The sequence below is a fragment of the Thermobia domestica genome, chromosome 3 (genome assembly GCF_964235325.1).
Source record: "Thermobia domestica chromosome 3, izTheDome1.hap1.1, whole genome shotgun sequence".
Classification (NCBI taxonomy): Eukaryota; Metazoa; Arthropoda; class Insecta; order Zygentoma; family Lepismatidae; genus Thermobia; species Thermobia domestica.
The window spans coordinates 271,505,881-271,525,181 of NC_137456.1; the positions used below are offsets into that span (position 1 = coordinate 271,505,881).

The 19,301-nt window shown below is 36.0% G+C and overlaps 1 protein-coding gene across 2 annotated transcripts in view; it reads left to right on the top strand.

The window, feature by feature from the left end:
• The first annotated feature begins 293 nt into the window (after positions 1-293).
• The window catches only part of LOC145681659 (uncharacterized), a 120,545-nt gene continuing 101,537 nt past the window's right edge, over positions 294-19,301 (top strand). For both annotated transcript variants that reach the window (XM_081753283.1, XM_081753284.1), the window contains exon 1: positions 294-1,357. In XM_081753283.1, coding sequence (XP_081609409.1) covers positions 418-1,357 — 940 coding nt within the window. In that variant the 5' untranslated portion in view covers positions 294-417. The remainder of the gene's footprint in view (positions 1,358-19,301) is intronic.

Here is a 19,301-nt window from a genome sequence, read left to right on the forward strand (position 1 = left end):
GAGAATATAAAGTACGTCTGCGTATTGAAAAAAAAAATAATAATAATAAAATAAAAAGTGAAGTTGTGTTACAGTTTTTGTAATCAGTTTTGTGAATTTTCTAGAGGGGAAGACCAACTGAGTCCGTAACAAATAGTGTCTATTTACATGATATATGCATCATATATAAATCCTTCAAATTCTGATGCGTAAAATATTATTATTATTATTATTATTATTATTATTATTATTATTATTATTATTATTATTATTATTATTCATTCATTCATTCATTCATTCAAGATGGTGCCAACTGAAGAAACATGTGGTCTATGCCTCAGACCATTTTTCGGTAAACAACTAATATTAGCATGTTGTTTGTGTAAAATTAGATTTCATGTAAAGAACTGTCTAAAATTTGGACGTATTGAATATAACATGTATTTCTTCAATGGGAAATCAACGTATAAATGTCAGAATTGCATTAGGAATAGAGATGAGAATGTGACCATTACTCCGACCACAACGAAGCAGTTTGAATCTCGAAAAGAAGATCAAAATGTGAATTCCGATGCAGAGATAAGTGAAGCTGAAGATATAGAAGAGAAATCAGATTCGATTTTAAGCCATCAAGAACAGAATTGCTCTACTTGTTGTGTCGAAGTGAAAAATAAGCTATATGAGGTTTTAGTTATGTTAAGTGATATTAGTGAAAAATATGATTCCTTGAAGGCTGAACTGATGTCGATGAAACAAGAAAATATAAAATTAAATGAGTTGCTATCAGCTAATAATAAACCTCATACATTTGCTGAAGTGATAAATAGTTCAATAACCTCTGATCAAAAAAAGGTGCAAGGTGATTCTATGAATGTCATGGTCAAGGACAATGAAGCACCTTCTAACAGTTTACAACAGGAAACAAGTGTTGGTGAATGGAAGCTAATAACCAAACGCCTAAGGCGAAACAACCAAGAACTTCCGAGTGGAACAAAAACTACAACCTTATCTGACTCTGACAACAGGAATCGTAATACTTTAATGCAAGGAAAGAATGCCACGGGCAAACTGAAAGTAAACAAAAAAGGTCCTCGTACGTCTGCACTATTTGTGACGAGACTCGATCCTAGTGTTTCGTGTAAAGATCTTTCTGAATTTGTGAAGGAAAGTGCTAATGTTAATGTTACAAGATGTGTACAGTTAAAAACAAAAGACAGTAGTTATTCTTCGTTTTATGTAGCTGTAGAAGAAAACGATTTTGATTGTGTCTATAATCCGAATGTCTGGCCAGATGGTGTCTTATTTACTAAATTTATGGGACGACTAAAGGAAGAAATTGTGTGCCATGAAGTTAGAGCTGAAAAGGTGGATAGTAAAGGTAAATAAATAGCATAAACTAGTATAAAATAAGTATGACGCACTTGCGATTATATTATCAAAATGCTAATGGAATTAATACGAAAGAGAAGGTATTTATAGATGAAGTAAATTGTAATGACTGATATTTATTGTATCACTGAAACTTGGTTGAAAGAAACGAATCAACACTTTGTACAACTATCAAATAATTACAATACTATACGTAAAGATAGAAACTTGGCACTAGTAAACAAGACTAAGGGTGCGGGCTGTATAGTTATCATAAAAAAGGAATATGCATATGAAATTATTACTCCCCCAGATGATATTCTTGATATTATTATAGTTAAAGTTTTAATCCCTGACAACAAGCCATTATTATTGTGCTTGCATTATATTCCCCCTGACTTACCATTAAAGAATTTAGTAGGAGGGAAGATAAACGGGCCCTCGGATTTTCGGTCCAAAATTAATCACAACGCCTTCCTTAGATCCGAAATAGGGTTTCCTGAAAATTTCAGACCGCGGAACCCTCAAAGAGGTGCCCAAAATTAGTATAGAATTTACCAGATTTGGGCAGGGAAGATAAACGGGCCCTCGGATTTTCGGTCCAAAATTAATCACAACGTCTTCCTTAGGTCCTAAATAGGGTTTCCTGAAAATTTCAGACAGCGGAAACTTCAAATGGTGCCCAAAATTAGTATAGGATTTACCAGATATGGGCAGGGAAGATAAACGGGCCCTCTGATTTTCGGTCCAAAATTGATCACAACGCCTTCCTTAAGTTCCAAATAGGATTTCCTGAAAATTTCAGACCGCGGAAATTTCAAAAAGGTGCCGAAAATAACTATAGAATTTACCATGTATGGGCAGGGAAGATAAACAGGACTTCATATTTTAGGTTCAAAATTGGTCCCAACGTCTGCCTTAGGTCCCAAATAACGTTTCCTGAAAATTTCAGACCGCGGAAATTTCAAAAAGGTGCCCAAAATTACGATAGAATTTACCATGTATGGGCAGGGAAGATTAACGGGCCTTCGGATTTTCGATTCAACGTTAATGACAATGAGATCTTTAAGTCGCAAGTAGTTTTTCCAGAAAATTTCAGAGCGCGGATATTTCAAAAGGTATCCAAAATTACTATACAATGTACCCTCTATAACTTCGTATAGAAAGGTTAGATAAAAGGGCTCGCAGATTTTGGGTTCAAATTTGATCACAATATGTTCTTGAAGTCCCAAATGGTGTTCGGAGAAAATTTCAGACCGCGGAAACCCCATTTGAGACCTAAGGAACGCATTGCGATTAGTTTTGAACCGAAAATCCGAGGGCCCGTTTATCTTCTTTGCCCATATCTGATAAATTCTATAGTAATTTTGGGCACCTTTTTGAAGTTTCCGCGGTCTGAAATTTTCAGGAAACCCTATTTGGGACCTAAGGAAGACGTGATCAATTTTGGACCGAAAATCCGAGGGCCCGTTTATCTTCCCTACCCATATCTGGTAAATTCTACACTAATATTGGGCACCATTTGAAGTTTCCGCGGTCTGAAATTTTTAGGAAACACTATTTGGGACCTAAGGAAGACGTTGTGATCAATTTCGAACCTAAAATCTGAGGGCCCGTTTATCTTCCCAGCCCATATCTGGTAAATTCTATACTAATTTTGGGCACCTTTTTGAAGTTTGCGCGGTCTGAAATTTTCAGGGAACCCTATTTGAAACCCAAGGAAGACGTTGTAATCAATTTTGGGCCGAATATCCGAGGGCCCGTTTACATTCCCAGCCCATATCTGGTAAATTCCATACTAATATTGGGCACCATTTGAAGTTTCCGCGGTCTGAAATTTTCAGGAAACCCTGTTTGGGACCTAAGGAAGACGTTGTGATCAATTTTGGACCAAATATCCGAGGGCCCGTTTATCTTCCCAGCCCATATCCGGTAAATTCTATACTAATTTTGGGCACCTTTTTGAAGTTTCCGCGGTCTGGGATTTTCAGGAAACCCTATTTGGAACGTAAGGAAGACGTTGTGATCAATTTTGGATCGAAAATCCGAGGGCCCGTTTATCTTCCCTGCCCATATCTGGTAAATTTGGGCCCTTTTTGAAGTTTCCGCTGTCTCCAATTTTCAGGAAACCCTATTTGGGACCTAAGAAAGACGTTGTGATCAATTTTGAACCGAATATCCGAGGGCCCGTTTACCTTCCCTGCCCATATGTGGTAAATTCCATACCAATATTGGGCACCTTTTTGAATTTTCGTGGTCTGAAATTTTCAAGAAACCCTATTTGGGACCTAACGAAGACGTTGTGATCAATTTTGGACCGAATATCCGAGGGCCCGTTTACCTTCCCTGCCCATATCTGGTAAATTCAATACTAATATTGGGCACCTTTTTGAAGTTTCCACGGTCTGTAATTTTTAGGAAACACTATTTGGGACGTAAGGAAGACGTTGTGATCAATTTTGGATCGAAAATCCGAGGGCCCGTTTATCTTCCCTGCCCATATCTGGTAAATTCTATACTAATTTTGGGCCCTTTTTGAAGTTTTCGCTGTCTCCAATTTTCAGGAAACCCTATTTGGGACCTAAGGAAGACGTTGTGATCAATTTTGGACCGAATATCCGAGGGCTCGTTTATCTTTCTTGCCCAAATCTGGTAAATTCTATACTAATATTGGGCACCATTTGAAGTTTCCGCGGTCTGAAATTTTCAGGAAACCCTATTTGGAACCTAAGGAAGTCGTTGTGATTAATTTTGGACCGAATATCCGAGGGCCCGTTTATCTTCCCTGCCCATATCTGGTAAATTCAATACTAATATTGGGCACCTTTTTGAAGTTTCCACGGTCTGTAATTTTTAGGAAACACTATTTGGGACCTAAGGAAGACGTTGTGATCAATTTTGGACCGAATATCCGAGGGCCCGTTTATCTTCCCAGCCCATATCCGGTAAATTCTATACTAATTTTGGGCACCTTTTTGAAGTTTCCGCGGTCTGGGATTTTCAGGAAACCCTATTTGGGACCTAAGAAAGACGTTGTGATCAATTTTGGACCGAATATCCGAGGGCCCGTTTATCTTCCTTGCCCAAATCTGGTAAATTCTATACTAATATTGGGCACCATTTGAAGTTTCCGCGGTCTGAAATTTTCAGGAAACCCTATTTGGAACCTAAGGAAGTCGTGATTAATTTTGGACCGAATATCCGAGGGCCCGTTTACCTTCCCTGCCCATATCTGGTAAATTCCATACTAATATTGGGCACCTTTTTGAAGTTTCCGCGGTCTGAAATTTTCAGGAAACCCTATTTGGGACCTAAGGAAGACGTTGTGATCAATTTTGAACCTAAAATCCGAGGGCCCGTTTATCTTCCTTCCTACTGTTTGTAGATGTTAATTTCTTGGCCTCCTTTCTAACAAATTTCAGTTTATGTGTTAAGCTTTCATAATGAAATAATGATTTCTGCTGCATCTGAAACTTTGAAAATAAAGAAATAACCTTGTGTGAATGCTTAAAACCTCTTTATGTACAGTCACGAACATTAATAAATGGAGGTTGGAGCCATAAGAAATAATGGTTTCAGCTTCCGTTTATTAATGTTCGTGACTGTACAATTATTCTTATCATTACCATGTATAGGTATAAAATGGTGGGGAATTTACAGCTGTCTCATTCCCTAAAATAAGTACCATAATAATTATTTAAATTTACTTTCATTTCTTGAACATGTGATAGATTATAATGAGATCAACATAATTTCCTTTTAGGAATCATTCGACTTAGAAGTGGACATTCAAAAGTTTTCAGAATAACTGTAAAGTACACAAAATGCATTATTCAAATTTATAGAACATAGCGGTCTAGAACATAGAAACCACTAAAGAGCAGTATATTAAGAGTTTACGATATGTTACTTTTAGTAGAGAAACATGGCAGAGAGATGACATCACAGCGTTATCATTCCATATTTCTCAAATAAAATTACTATGTCTGAAACTCATGTCACTACGGCCGGATTTCCAATTTCTGCGTCTATAGGTCCAATTAAAATATAGGCCCTTCCTTTCGAAATTCAGTAAACCATTATATGTTATATTTATATTATATATTCTACTTAAGAATATTGTGAAAAACGGTACTAATTTGTGATTCACATTTCTGTCGAGTAGAATTTGTGAAGCCACATGACAGGCTAATTGTGATTCGGAGTAACAAGCGGGACTCACTTGCAGATTTGTAGATTTATTTTGTATATTTAATACAGCTTGTAGCTTTATAATAAATTTATGTTTAATAGGAAGAACAGCTAAATATATCCGGAGTTGCTAAATTTGGGTTGAGATTACATAGTTTTAGACCTTTGAACAATACAGTTGTCATCCCCTTAATTTTGCCTATCTAGTTTCTGGTACATAAAGTTCAGGTCTAAATCCACTTTTGAATTTTACTCAGCTTTTTAGTACTTCCTGCACACCTTTTAACAAAGACTGGAAATTAATGTGTGTTTTCTTTAACTATGACTTGCTTCATACAATATATTATTTTAGATATGGCTATATATTTTTTATTGACACATCTAGGACTCTTGACATTGGTGAATGTACAATATTTGCTCGGGGGCGGGAAGGTAAGTCGTGGCCCCTTACTTACAATAACTGAAGATTTTTCGAACAGTGTTGTAGGGGAGAAACATGTTGTGGGTGGAGTTTGGCCACCCCAGGCTTACTTCTATTTATTGATAACATAAATAATACTAAGTTATATATACCATTATAAAAAGATCACCAAGAAGGTGTTTTTTTTTTAATCCCTTGTTTAGTTTCGCATGAAGCAAATTAGTGCTGTGAAAAAGAAAGATTCATTTGATACGCCTGTTAATAAGATGATGTCAAGATACTGTATAATAGGATGTCACCCTATATACATTTTTTATATCTGGCTTAGAAGGAAAGAAAAAAGGTGAGGATCATAGTTACAATAAGATGTTAATATATTTTTGGATCCCTGAATATTAGAGGCATGAAACTTGGTATTTGAACTGGAATTCGGTATTTTATAGGTTCATGGGATGTGAGTGCGTAGGCCGATTGAACGTGGGTTTGGAAGCGAAGTTCCCTGGTACTTGAAATGCTCAGTGTGTCCCGGCATTCAGGACGGTTTGAGAAATAAAAGTTAGTATTTGAACTGAAATTCGGTGTGCTTGTAGGTTTATGAGGTACGAGGCAGTAGGTGAACAAATGCAAGAGCCTGAGGGCGAAGCACCCAGCTAATCGAAGTATTACAGTTATTAGAATCACGTAGCGGTACTTACAAGATTTTAATGTTAATACGTCCGTTACTCCGCTCGATAACTTTTGAACGGATGCGATTTTTTTTAAATTCTATTTTTTTTTTTTTTTTGCCATAGATAGATAGAGTGATTATCTCGAGGAAGTTCGTTGATGGAGGTGATTCGTCTACCGGAAGTAGTGGAAATGAGCCTTTTCCGGTTTCCACACTTATCACTGTAGAGGAAAAAGGTAATAGACAGAGATAAACGGTTTTCTGAATCCGATTACACGTTTCAAGGACAACTTTCATCTTCATCTTTAACAGTCTAGTATAACCGGAAGTAGAAATTTCTCACTTCCGGTTATAATGTTCATCAGTATAAATTAAAAACGGTAATATATAGCGATAGATAGATGCAGTTGGCTAAGGATAGAAGTCAGTGGAGAGCTTTTGTGACCGCAGTATTGAACCTCCGGATTCCATAGGCCATAGAGTTAGTTAGTTAATAGACAGCGAGAAGCGATTTTCTTTAATCAATTAACTGCCCCAAGAATATATTTCATCTTAACAGTAATCTTTCTTCTCAAACCGGAATTAAAAGAACCACATTACAACTTCCATATTCCATATTAAATTATAAAATATTGCGTAATCCTTTTTACGGCCTTTGAGTTTATTTTAATAATTCATTCATATCTGGGGATCCCGAACGTTTGAAACATGAAACTTGATGTTTGAACTGAAATTCGGTATGCTTGCAGGTGTATGAGATGTGAGGCCGTAGGCCGAGAAAACATGGCTGTTTCTGGGCGAAGTCCCCAGATAACCGAACTAGTTATTAAATATATATTTTATCGTATTCTGATTATACATACAGTAGCAGAAGTTTCCGTTCTCCTCACGGGAAGATAATGTGTAATAAATATAAAACTGGAAATTTAAATTGTCACACTCGGCACTTTATGTATGAATAAAAGGAAATTTCAATATAATAAATATGACCTTCTTTCTGCTCTTGAAACACGTGTTATCTTATTTTTAATTAAGAATCTATGTACCGAATTCCACACCTCCAACTTAAGCGAATCTTCACATTCGACAGTCTGAAGAAGGGAAGAGAAATTTGAATATTATAGAAATCTCTCCGTTACAAGCGGCATTTATGAAAGCGCTGAAATACGAAATCCCTTATTTTAAAAAAGAGTTTATATGCTGAGTTTCATCTCTCTAATTTCATGAATGTATGAGATACTCAATTCTTGTTTTTAACTCTTTATTTCCCTTCGAATACATGCTCGAAAAAAAATCTTTCTTATCTCTTGCCTCCGTGATAAAAGGAATAGGCCGTAGGCCGGGAGTGCACGAAGAAGGGCCTATGTGCGATCATGACATAAATAACAAACCTTGAGTGCGCAAAATATGATGTGATGATACTGCATTGTGTCAAACAGTTTTTGGCAATAGTGATTTTTTTAATCACCATCCTCTACTCTCGAAACAAGTATTGCATTATTAATGGACATAAGATTAGTCAATTTATTTAGCGCTGGAGAAGAAAACAGAATTTGGAGATAGGTCAACATATTACGTGTCATGTCTTTATACTTTCATATTGTCAGCATATTCTTAAAAAAAGTAAACTGCGGTTCTCGATTAGCATAAAGTAATCATTTTAAAAGTAAACAGCAAGGATGATTGTGTATAAATGAAATTCAAGAATCATATTTTAAATTGTGTAAAACTGGTGTACGTACAGGAAATTGGAAAAACTGACGTAAAGTTCAATGTGATACAGAAAAGATAACCTACTTATATACTACAGGTGTATCTTCAAAATCACGGAGGTTGATCTTCCCTTCCTAACATGTCTGGATAAAACACTGATTATCGGTTTATATAGTATCCTACTTTAAAAAAAAAAAAAACTATCATTTTTAGTTTTTCACTGTGAATGACAGTGAATAATAGATGGCAGCATATAGAAAATATAGATGGCAGCACATTTTACAGTAGCAAATCATGACACAATTTACAGCAACTTATATACTTTTGTAAAGTATATTTGTAATTTCACACGAAATTTATGTTTGCATTAAAATTTGAATGCAAATTTAAGAATTTTTGTCAGCAGATTAAAGTTTTTGCTAGCGTTAAAAGTTCTCACTGCTAGGAAATGAAGAATGTTCGGTAGGGGTTACATACAGGCCACCGCCCGTCTATTCATAACTTCAAAACCGTTGTATGTTTTTTGGAGGAGCAGCTCTGACTACGTTGTAGTCGTTGCTGCTTCGTCATAAGTATAGGAACAAACGGATGTTGTTTAGGTACTTTAGAACAGTGTGACCCCCGTACGTTCGTACTAGATCTAGTGCCTACGTCGACCAAGAAATTTAGTACTTTTCTCCTCAGTAGCGTACCCAGGAATTTATTTCGGGGGGGTCCAAACTAAATATGAAGCTATTTTATATTAAAATTGCTAAAATTGCCCCTAAAATTAGGCTAAATTTTTAAAAAGTCGAAATTTCGGGGTCCCCCTTCCGTACGTCCCTGTTTCTCCTCCTCGTATTTTCTTAATTACATTTGGAAGAGAAAAAGGAATCTCAGGAAAATTTGGCTATGTACGAAAATGCCACTGTTCCTAGTAACTTTTTTCTGCCCTTTTTCGGGGGGGGGGCATAGTGAGGTCCGGAGAAGGAATTCTGGCAGTGGTTAGTTGTTACGCGCATGATAATTCATAGGGATCGGACAAGACAATGACAGACCTATGTTTCCTTATGAACCGCGGCAAACATGAGCTCTACGAGAGAATTGAAAAAATTTAAAGAGTTTAAAATGTGAATTTGGAGACGAGTGGAAAAGATCAGCTCGATACAGATGAATAAAACGCTGAAGAGAGCAGACGAATTATACTTAGAATAATAAAAAAAAGAAGTTGAGGGCTCTTTCATTTATGTGGTGGATCACTCCCCCACCCACAGGGGAGGGGTAGCTGCCTGAAACCATGTAATAAGATATTAATATCGTAAGAACTCATAAATAGGGTGAAATTTCAGCATATAAAGCAGTGGCGGCCGGTGGGTTGTGGTTTCGGGTGTTGCAGTACGAACGATCGGAGACAGAAGATATAAAATGACTCATTGACCAATCAGCATATCTTTAGATGTAAATGCTATGTAACATGTTAAATTAAATAAAATTCTGTTTTTTTTAAAAAAAAATAAAAAAATGCAGAACATTTAATCCGATTAATCACCTTATTTAATTAGTAAGTTCATTCTTCTGTCTTTGATTGGAGCAAATCTGCCTAATACATGCTGGTTGAACTCTAGTATTCTTATTGTCAGGTCTTTTTCGATGGAAAGCATAATCAATGGTGATAACCTTTCTTGGGACATTAAATTTCTTGAAAAAAAAAAACTTTTCTTCTTTTACTGACGCCATAGGTACAGTTAATATTAATTTCAGAAGCTTTGTAGATTCACTAAATATTTTTTCTACATTATTGTAAACAATTCATTCTAGCAAATTCAGTCCCTCACAGTGATCCGAATTCCTCTTCAGTGTAGACTGAAGAGAGTTCGTAGCAGAGATTAATGTTATAAAAAAAATGTACATTGAACACGCTTTATTCACAATTTATCGAGGAAAATTTAAAATAAATTGTGGAAATGTATCTAGTGCATACAACATTACTGCCATAAGATGTCCTGCAAATTTAAATCGTTTTTTTTTTTCGAACATTCTCCTGAATTGCACATTGCTTGTTTTGTCTAAGCCTTAGTTGTAAGTTTTTCCTCGGCTGAAAGCTGGGCAATTTTTTTGTAAGTTATTTACAGAATTCTTGATATGCAATTCATTCAGAATTTGTAGGTTATGTACAGAATTAAAGCACACACAATAAAATTAAATCTAATAACTAATAACCAAAACAGCTTATACAAAAGAGATACTGGAGTAGTATTGGCCCCACTTGGCCTAACTTTGGACTTTGACCCCGACCTTTATGACGTCATAGGTCAAAGGTCAGTGACCTTGGCCCTCGGTCAATGACCTAGGGGTACCTAGGACCACCCCCTCTACATTTTGGCAGGGGTACCATGGCCCAACCCCTAAATTTTGGCAGGGGTACATAGGACCACCCCCCTTAAATTTTGGAAATTGCCAAATCTAAAAATTTGGTATGGTAGCCTGGAACCATAGTATGTACCCTATCAGTATTGGGGGTCTATGTCGTTCCCTTTTATGGGTAAAAAATTGCCAAAAAGTCAAATTTCGGGGGTTTTGACCTAATTTATCCCCTTTCATGAGATGTTATTACCCTATATAGTTATATGGGGGTATACAGGGGTCCATTACCTTTCATAACATATGGGTATGTTAATGCACCCCTTGAAAAATTTGGGAGGGGTACCTTGGCCTACCCCTTAAATGTTGGAAATTGACCAATTTAAACATTGGGTATTATAGTACTGGACCCTAATATGTATTATGATAAATTTGGGTGGTCCACCTCATTCCCTTCTTGGGGTACAAAATTGCCAAAAATATAAACGTTGTACCACGTGTTTGGTTTTCGACCTAATTTATCCTCTTGGATAAGGTCCTATTACATTATATGGTTATATGGTTATGTATAGGGGTCCATTCCCTATCATAAGACATAGGTACATTTGTGCACCCCTTTAAAAATTTGGGAGGGGAACCATGGCCCACCCCTTCAATTTTAGAAATTGCCCAATTTAAACATTTGGTATAATAGTATAGAACCCTAGTATGTACCACTATAAATTTGGGTGGTCCACCTCGTTCCCTTTTAGGGGTACAAAATTGCCAAATTTTAGTACAACCACGTGTTTGGTCTTTTGACCTGATTTATCGCCTTTGATGAGGTGTTATTATCCTATATTGTTATATGGGCGTATACAGGGTTCATTACTTTTCATAAAACATGGGTATATTGGTGCACCCCGGGAGGGGTACCTTGGCCCACCCCTTAAATTTTGGAAAATGACCAATTTAAACATTTGGTATTATAGTACAGGACCTCAATATGTATCATGATAAATTTGGATGGTCCACATCGTTCCCTTTTAGGGGTACAAAATTGCCAAAATATAAACGTAAGAAATATGTTGTACCACGTGTTTGGTTTTTGGTTCATTTTATCCCCTTTGATGAGATTCTATGATTACAGGGGTTCATTTCTTATCATAAGACATGGGTATATTGTTGCACCCTTCTTAAATTTTGGCAATGGGGGTCCAATGAAATTGTCCAATTTAAGCATAGTACAGGACCTCAATATGTTTCGGTGGTCCTATTGTCAATTTTTTAAGTACAACCACGTGTTCGGTTACAGACTCAATTTATCCTATTTGATAAGGTATGGACGGGTATCCCCTTTCAATTTGGTAGGACCCTTCGGGTGTATAACAGTCACGTGATCGATGATTTGGTTTTGATGCGCGACGAGGTCTCTGGTCAATGTTCTCTAGGAATTAGGTGGAAACTTTGCTCAGGGTTCTCGTCTTATATCGCACAGTTCTTTAGGAGAATCTGATAACGTTGTATGTGGAATGAACAATAAAAACACATAGATAAGCATAAATTGTATTTTATTCAATTTTCTGGTTTCTTCTTTTTCTTTCTTATTGACAATGTTTGTATATTGAGATGGATTTCTTCATTAGACCTCCTCCTCTTCTTGATTGCGATGATTTGTTTCCATGTTTTGCAGCATAGCACCCGTTTGCAAAGCTTCGTATTGTGAATTCTGTAAAAAGAACGAGGAAAAAGATGATTAGTATTGAAATAGATGATGATAAAAACAAATACACTTTCAATGATAAATATGATAAAATTACCTGGAAGGTATATTGCAGCAGTCTACGATCATTAACCGTGGGTACTGTTGTGAACAAGTATTGAATTTCACGCAGAGATTTTCCTTGGGCTTTACAGCACAAATAAAAATAAGCATAAAAGCCACTTACGGATGAACCAAGACTTTGCATTTGGCTATTATTATATTTATAGTACATACAATGAAGTTTTAAGAATGCAACATGTTGTGGTACATAAGAAGGAAGGCCATAGCTGTCAAAATATTCTCCAACACCGCGATTATCAATATAAATTGCAATCCAATGGCTTCCTAGTTTTGTGGATTGATCTGTATTTACAATGATTGCCAGAGGAAGAGAAATCCGTGAGGGCAACTCATCGCTTGCAAATATCCCGGTAAAATGATTTCTGAATAATGGACTACCGTTTAAAGCACTAGCTAATTGTAATGTATTCAACATCGTGAATGGAAATGATACATAATGTATACGTACCTTGTAATTTAAAAGTCCAGGATAATGTTGCGCTGGTGGTCGATCTCTAGGAGTGATGAAAACTCCCCATACACAATACAGTTTGCAGGTGCTGCTAATTTCTCTTGGAAATGAACTTCCAATCGGATGGCTCCATGTCGTTGTAAATTCCAATAGTGACAATCCCCAGCAGAAGAATCGGGAGTTAGGTCAAATACAAACAGTGTATATCCATTCTTGTAGTCGGCTCTTGAAATTGTATTTCCAGTATTGGTAAAATGTATGCCAGAACCTGAGAACAATGTGTGGTACGATGAAATGTAGAGATTTTCTTCAAAGTTGGGTTGCAATGGTTTTGAAGGTACAGCTTTTCCATCCACATACAATGTGAAGAAATTAATGTTTAGATGTTGAAATTCGAATGGATTGCTGGTAATAGTTCCACTGGATGCTTCATTCGATGTAAATCCTACAATAATACGATTTGGCAATGTTCCCATAAACAGGTTATCAATAGTTTTGGATTGTACATCCTTTGGGATGGTAAATTATTTCATTTGAACCCTTGTCAGAGGATACTTTGCCGGTGTAGATTGTAAAATTTTATTGTGTGCCAATTTGACACTAGGGCTGATGCTGACTTTTTTCACCTGCTACGATGCATCTAGAATATTGATTTTTGCATTGACACCGCTTTCAATGGCCATGAGACAAAAGTTTGGCTTTGCAGGAATAAGTTTCACACGTAATTCCACTCCATGAATTTAAAATTTATCTTGATTAAAAATGTCACAATGAAGATGTAGAATCATATCGAATTTCATACTTTGTTTTGTCAGTTCATAGCGTTGTTGAAATCCTTTGTTCTCACTTGTGGTTGCGTTCATATGACCAGCCGTATCTTGAAACCACATTGCTGTTTGTAAATGTGTATTTTTAGCTCCATCACTATAATTGAGCAGTTTTTCCAGGTACGAACAATATGGATGATTATGTGACGGAAATGAAATCAGTTTATTGTTCAAGTAGATTTGTACTTCACTAAACATAGCATTTAGAAAATCATTGACAGGTGCAATTGCTTTATCCGTATTGATGAAGGAGGAACCATCTGGTTTCACAATTTGTGCTTGGATGTATAATAAGGTTTGTGGCAAATCAATGTATTCATCACTGCTACCACTCACTAGAAATTCTATTGGTGAATTTTAAGCTATTGAACTAATTGGCTTGTAGCCAATAATACGATTGTCCAGAACACTGGTTTGCGTGGGCAACGTTGAAAAAATGTCCAATTCACTTTTAACACATTCACAGGATTGATGATGTAAGAAAGCCATCGTTGAATTAATCAAAAATATCTGGTGACGATGCCAATGATCTCTTCTTCTTCTTATGTGATAATTTACGTCTCTTTGTAGGATTGATGGTGTTGTTGATCGTTGGAAGGTCAACTTCAAACTGAGAGCAGTCATCCCATTTTCGTTTATGATATCCACTTCCCAGCATAGTTTTCAACTTATTTTTAGCTTTTTCTTGTAAATTTGTTTTTGCCTCTTGCATCCGTTGATGAAACGATTCTTCCAGCGGTTGATTCGAGATCACAACATCATTAATCATATTGGCACCTGATTTTAATAATTCTTTTCCCACAGTTTTAGCGCCTTGCTTCACAAGTGGTAACACTGAACGAAATAAGCCACCAAGGAAACTTCCAATGCCATGTCCTGCTTGATAGGGACTTCCCACATAGACGTTGCCGATACCGGATAACGCTTGTTTTTGGTAGTATTGCAAATACGGATCAGTCATGACGACGACGACGGAAATGTAGTTTTGTACACACCGTTCCAAAGGTGAATGGCATCCGATGACCTGTGCTATCCCTTATATCGATTTGTATTTGCTCAAAATTCATTTTTTCACCGGAACATAATGTGCAGGATTAAAGATTTGTACTGCATGACTTCCAAAAGTATGATTCGCAGGATCCATGTTGACAATTCGTAGCAAGGGTACCATTATATCTCCAACAATGACTGTTTCAATAATGTCACAGTAGACGTACATTTGTGATGGTAAACCTAATCGTACATCCGGTGTATATTGTCCCTTTTCCATATCTTTTAAATCACTTTTCGGTTCAAATCCAAGCATTAAACTAACACTTGGTGAGATTTGTACAGAAGTATGGATTTCCTTATTGGGATGTCTTATGAGGCATATATTATTAGTTGCATCATGGGATATAAATAAATTGGTTTATTTATGATGTATATTAATTGCATGAATAAGATCCCGTATATTGTTATAATAGCGTACAGGGATCGTTACAATCTTCCACGATTCTTGATCACTACTACTTGATGATTTGTAATATATTTTATTGTTTTTACTGTTAATGTTCAGTAAAGAATGTGGATAATGAATCTCTACAATTGCCACATCCCAATTCTGGCGAAACTCTACACGTCGTTGTGATTTCGTAATATATCAAGTCAATGTATTTTCTGGAAAATAATCCATGGAACTATTACTGGGAAGTGTAACGTAAAAATCTTGATCAGGTTCCATTCTTCTTCTTCTTCAATGAAGTTGCAGGGATCCACGAATTGAATGAGGAAGGATATCCTTTTCACTGGACGAGATACTCCTTTCTGCGACCTTTTGTTCTCGTACGTAATATTTTATCAATGAGGAACGTCGAAGGGAGCGGTACTGGTTGTAATTCTTCTCTGTAGAAAACACCATCGATGAGTTGATTATTTAAATCCTCTAGTCGATACACTGGTGGGTTTCTTGGTACAATGGCTTTTACTCTAAATATTTCCCAAGTCCAGTTTTCGAGGTAACCCTTGTCAAAGATTCGTTTTGTTTTACTTATACGAACAGTATCACCAACAGATAAATCCGTATCTTGTTTTGAACGTTGTAGCTTTTTGTCGTATAAGTTATGCCACACCTCCAGTAAATTGTCCTGAGAAACGTTTGCAGGTGCCATTTTAATACTGGAATGCCGACTTTCATTGTATGCTTTTACAAGTAAAGGCAATACTTTGATGTATGTTTGATATTTGGTAAAGTATTTCCACATACGATGTTTCAATGTCTGATTAAATCTTTCTGTGATGCTGGCTTTAATATCTGGATCCTTTGTTGTAACATGTTGCACGTTGTGTTTCCTGAGAAACTTTTGTACTGTCTTGTTGGTAAATTCAGTTCCTTGATCACTACGTAGAACAATTCGTTTCCTGTCCTGGAAAATCATTTCAAATGCATTCACTATATCCTCGGCACTTTTTGATTTTAGTGGTACAGCCCACCCGTACCTAGTAAACACATCAATCACTGTAAGAATATAGCGGTAATTGTCATTATAGTTTTGAAGTGAATGTAAATCATTTAAATCACATTCCCATTGATCATCAATATTGTTGACAAGATAAAAATCTCTATGGAAACGACGACGTACAGGACGATGTAACGTGTAAGTAGGTTGTTTGTTTAACCAAAGTTTTATTTTGGCTAGAGGTATAGATTTTCCTGTGGCTTGCCATAATTTCTTTGCAGTAGAAAACGATGCAGGATGTGCTGGATTGTAGTAAATGGATTTCAACTTTTTGTTCATGGTTTGTACGTTGACCATTGTGGAATGATACGTTTTCTTTTTGGTCGGACTTCTAAAACATCATCATCATCTTCTTCTTCTTCTTCTCCGGAAGAAAATAATTCAGGTGCCGGTTTTGGTGGTGCAGATCCTTCATATGCTGTTGTACTATTATGCTTGACAATATAGTTTAATCTCCGTGGATTACCAATCAATTCTTGAGGTGTGTTTGACGATGCAAGGTAGTTGCAAAACAATTCCCAGCCTTGAGGATTAGAATGCTTCCTCGGTCGAGTCACATCACACATTAAATCTACAATATTGGATCCATGTAGTTTATTGTCGTTGATGTACACTGTTCCTTTATGATCCCACGTAATTGCGTCATCTTGTTTTAAACGACGGAATAGTAGTTCGGCCTTCTTACGATACATTTGTGGTATTGCGGCTAAAATTTCTTGTTTCGTGCTATCGTCAACATTCGGAACGTCACCATCAGGTTTCGTTGATGTAATTGTAAGTGGTATTGGTTCTTCTTGTTTACGTATCACATAAAGATATTTCTGTAATATTCTATTGTACTGATTCCATTTTTCTTCATCACTTGGATACGATGTATTCAGTATAGATTGCATTTCACGATCGAGATTAGATTCTCGATTTTCACTCACACGGGATGATGATGCATGCATTCGTTGAAGCATTTCTGGTGGCACTAAAACCATCTTCTTGCTATGTTCCATGATGTTTATTGTTTAAACAAAATACTGGATAACACACTTCCTATAATAGGTGCAAGTAATGCAGGTAAGAATCCTCCTTGTTGTACGGCTAAATGTTTCTTCTTTTTATCCAATGATTTTGTATTGTCTACGGGATAGCGGAGCGTGTTCTTGTAACGCTTTAATCTTGACTTCTGCGCACTTGTTAGTGGAACATTGCCTTTTAAGACATTATAACAACATTCACAAATACTATGAATTAATGAAGCGTCTGCATTGGCAATAATAGCTTTACGCAATCTTGGTTTAGCTTTGTGCAGAGCACGTAGCAGATCAAAGTGTTTCACTGTAGGAGACATAGTGACAGACTAAGTCATTCTTTTCACATGCACAATAATTTAAACATGTTTTGTTGGTACGTAAACATAATGATGCAAATCGTCGGGAAAAATATTTGTACGAAATCGCATTTCATCGGGTGTATCTTGTTTAAGATCCATCAGTAAATAACCATGTGGATTTCTTGTTGCGTCTGCATAACTTTCTTGTAGAAACAGTGGATGCTCAGGCATGATTTGATAACTCATATGCTTGATTTGTGACTTGTCACGTGGATTTTTAAACAACACCAAATACGAACAATTTAAACTCATATTTCTATTTGCTTTACTTTGATGAAATACATTTTGGGTTATAAAAATCACACTAATATTTCGATGATGTGATCCTTTTGTGAACATATCAACAATATCACTATTCACTTCTCGCATATGGTCATCAATAATAATCAAATGTGGTCCATCTTGAGGCTGAAAATCTTTCATTCGTGGAAGTCCTTCGTGAAATTCTACTGGAACCGGCATTGTTGCATACACGTCTTGCCATTCTGCATAATACCAGTATATCTTACGAAATATTTTGCATTGATCATGGTTGGGAGATGTGACAGTAATCGCTTTACAAAATACGTTTTTCCACACCCACTAGGCCCTGCGAGAATACAGGTAAATGGATGTTTCCACTGTGTATCCATGATGAACACTAACACCTTGTTTCAAAATGATGCGTATTTAAAGCGAGTACAAACATTTTTTGTTTTAGTTTGTAAAATCTTGCACTCACTGGTGTGAAAAGGAAAAAACCGTTCATCTGTTTATTGAATAGTTGAAAACCGTTTATTTGATAATCGAATAGTTGAAAACCGTTTATTTGTTAATCGAATAGTTAAAAACCGGATAAAGTTTAACGGTTAACCGTGAAAGCTGATCACTGTTTGATTTAAATTCTATTTGAAAAATTTTTCGTTTCAAATTTTTGAAATTTTTGTTTAAAAAATTTTGTTTGAAATTTTTTTAAATTTCTTTTTTCAAATTTTTTGTTTGAAATTTTTGTTTGTAAATTTATTGTTTCAAAATTTTTTGTTTAAAAATTTTTCGTTTCTAATTTTTTGTTGAAAATTTCTCGTTTCAAAATTTTTGTTTGAAATTTTTTCGTTTCAAATTTTTGTTTTGAAAATTTTTTAGTTTCAAGATTTTTGTTTTAAAGTTTTTGTTTCAATTTTTGTTTTGATTTTTTTTTTAGTTTGGAAGGTGAAAAAAAGTTTTAAATACCATGAATCTTGTTCAAAGTTTCCACCTAACTCCTAGAGAACATTGACCAGGGACCTCGTCGCGCATCAAAACCAAATCATCGATCACGTGACTGTACTACACCCGAAGGGTCCTACCAAATTGAAAGGGGATACCCGTCCATACCTTATCAAATAGGATAAATTGAGTCAGTAACCGAACACGTGGTTGTATTTAAAAAATTGACAATAGGACCACCGAAACATATTGAGGTCCTGTACTATGCTTAAATTGGACGATTTCAGTGGACCCCCATTGCCAAAATTTAAGAAGGGTGCAACAATATACCCATGTCTTATGATAAGAAATGAACCCCTGTAATCATAGAATCTCATCAAAGGGGATAAAATGAACCAAAAACAAAACACGTGGTACAACATATTTCTTACGTTTATATTTTGGCAATTTTGTAC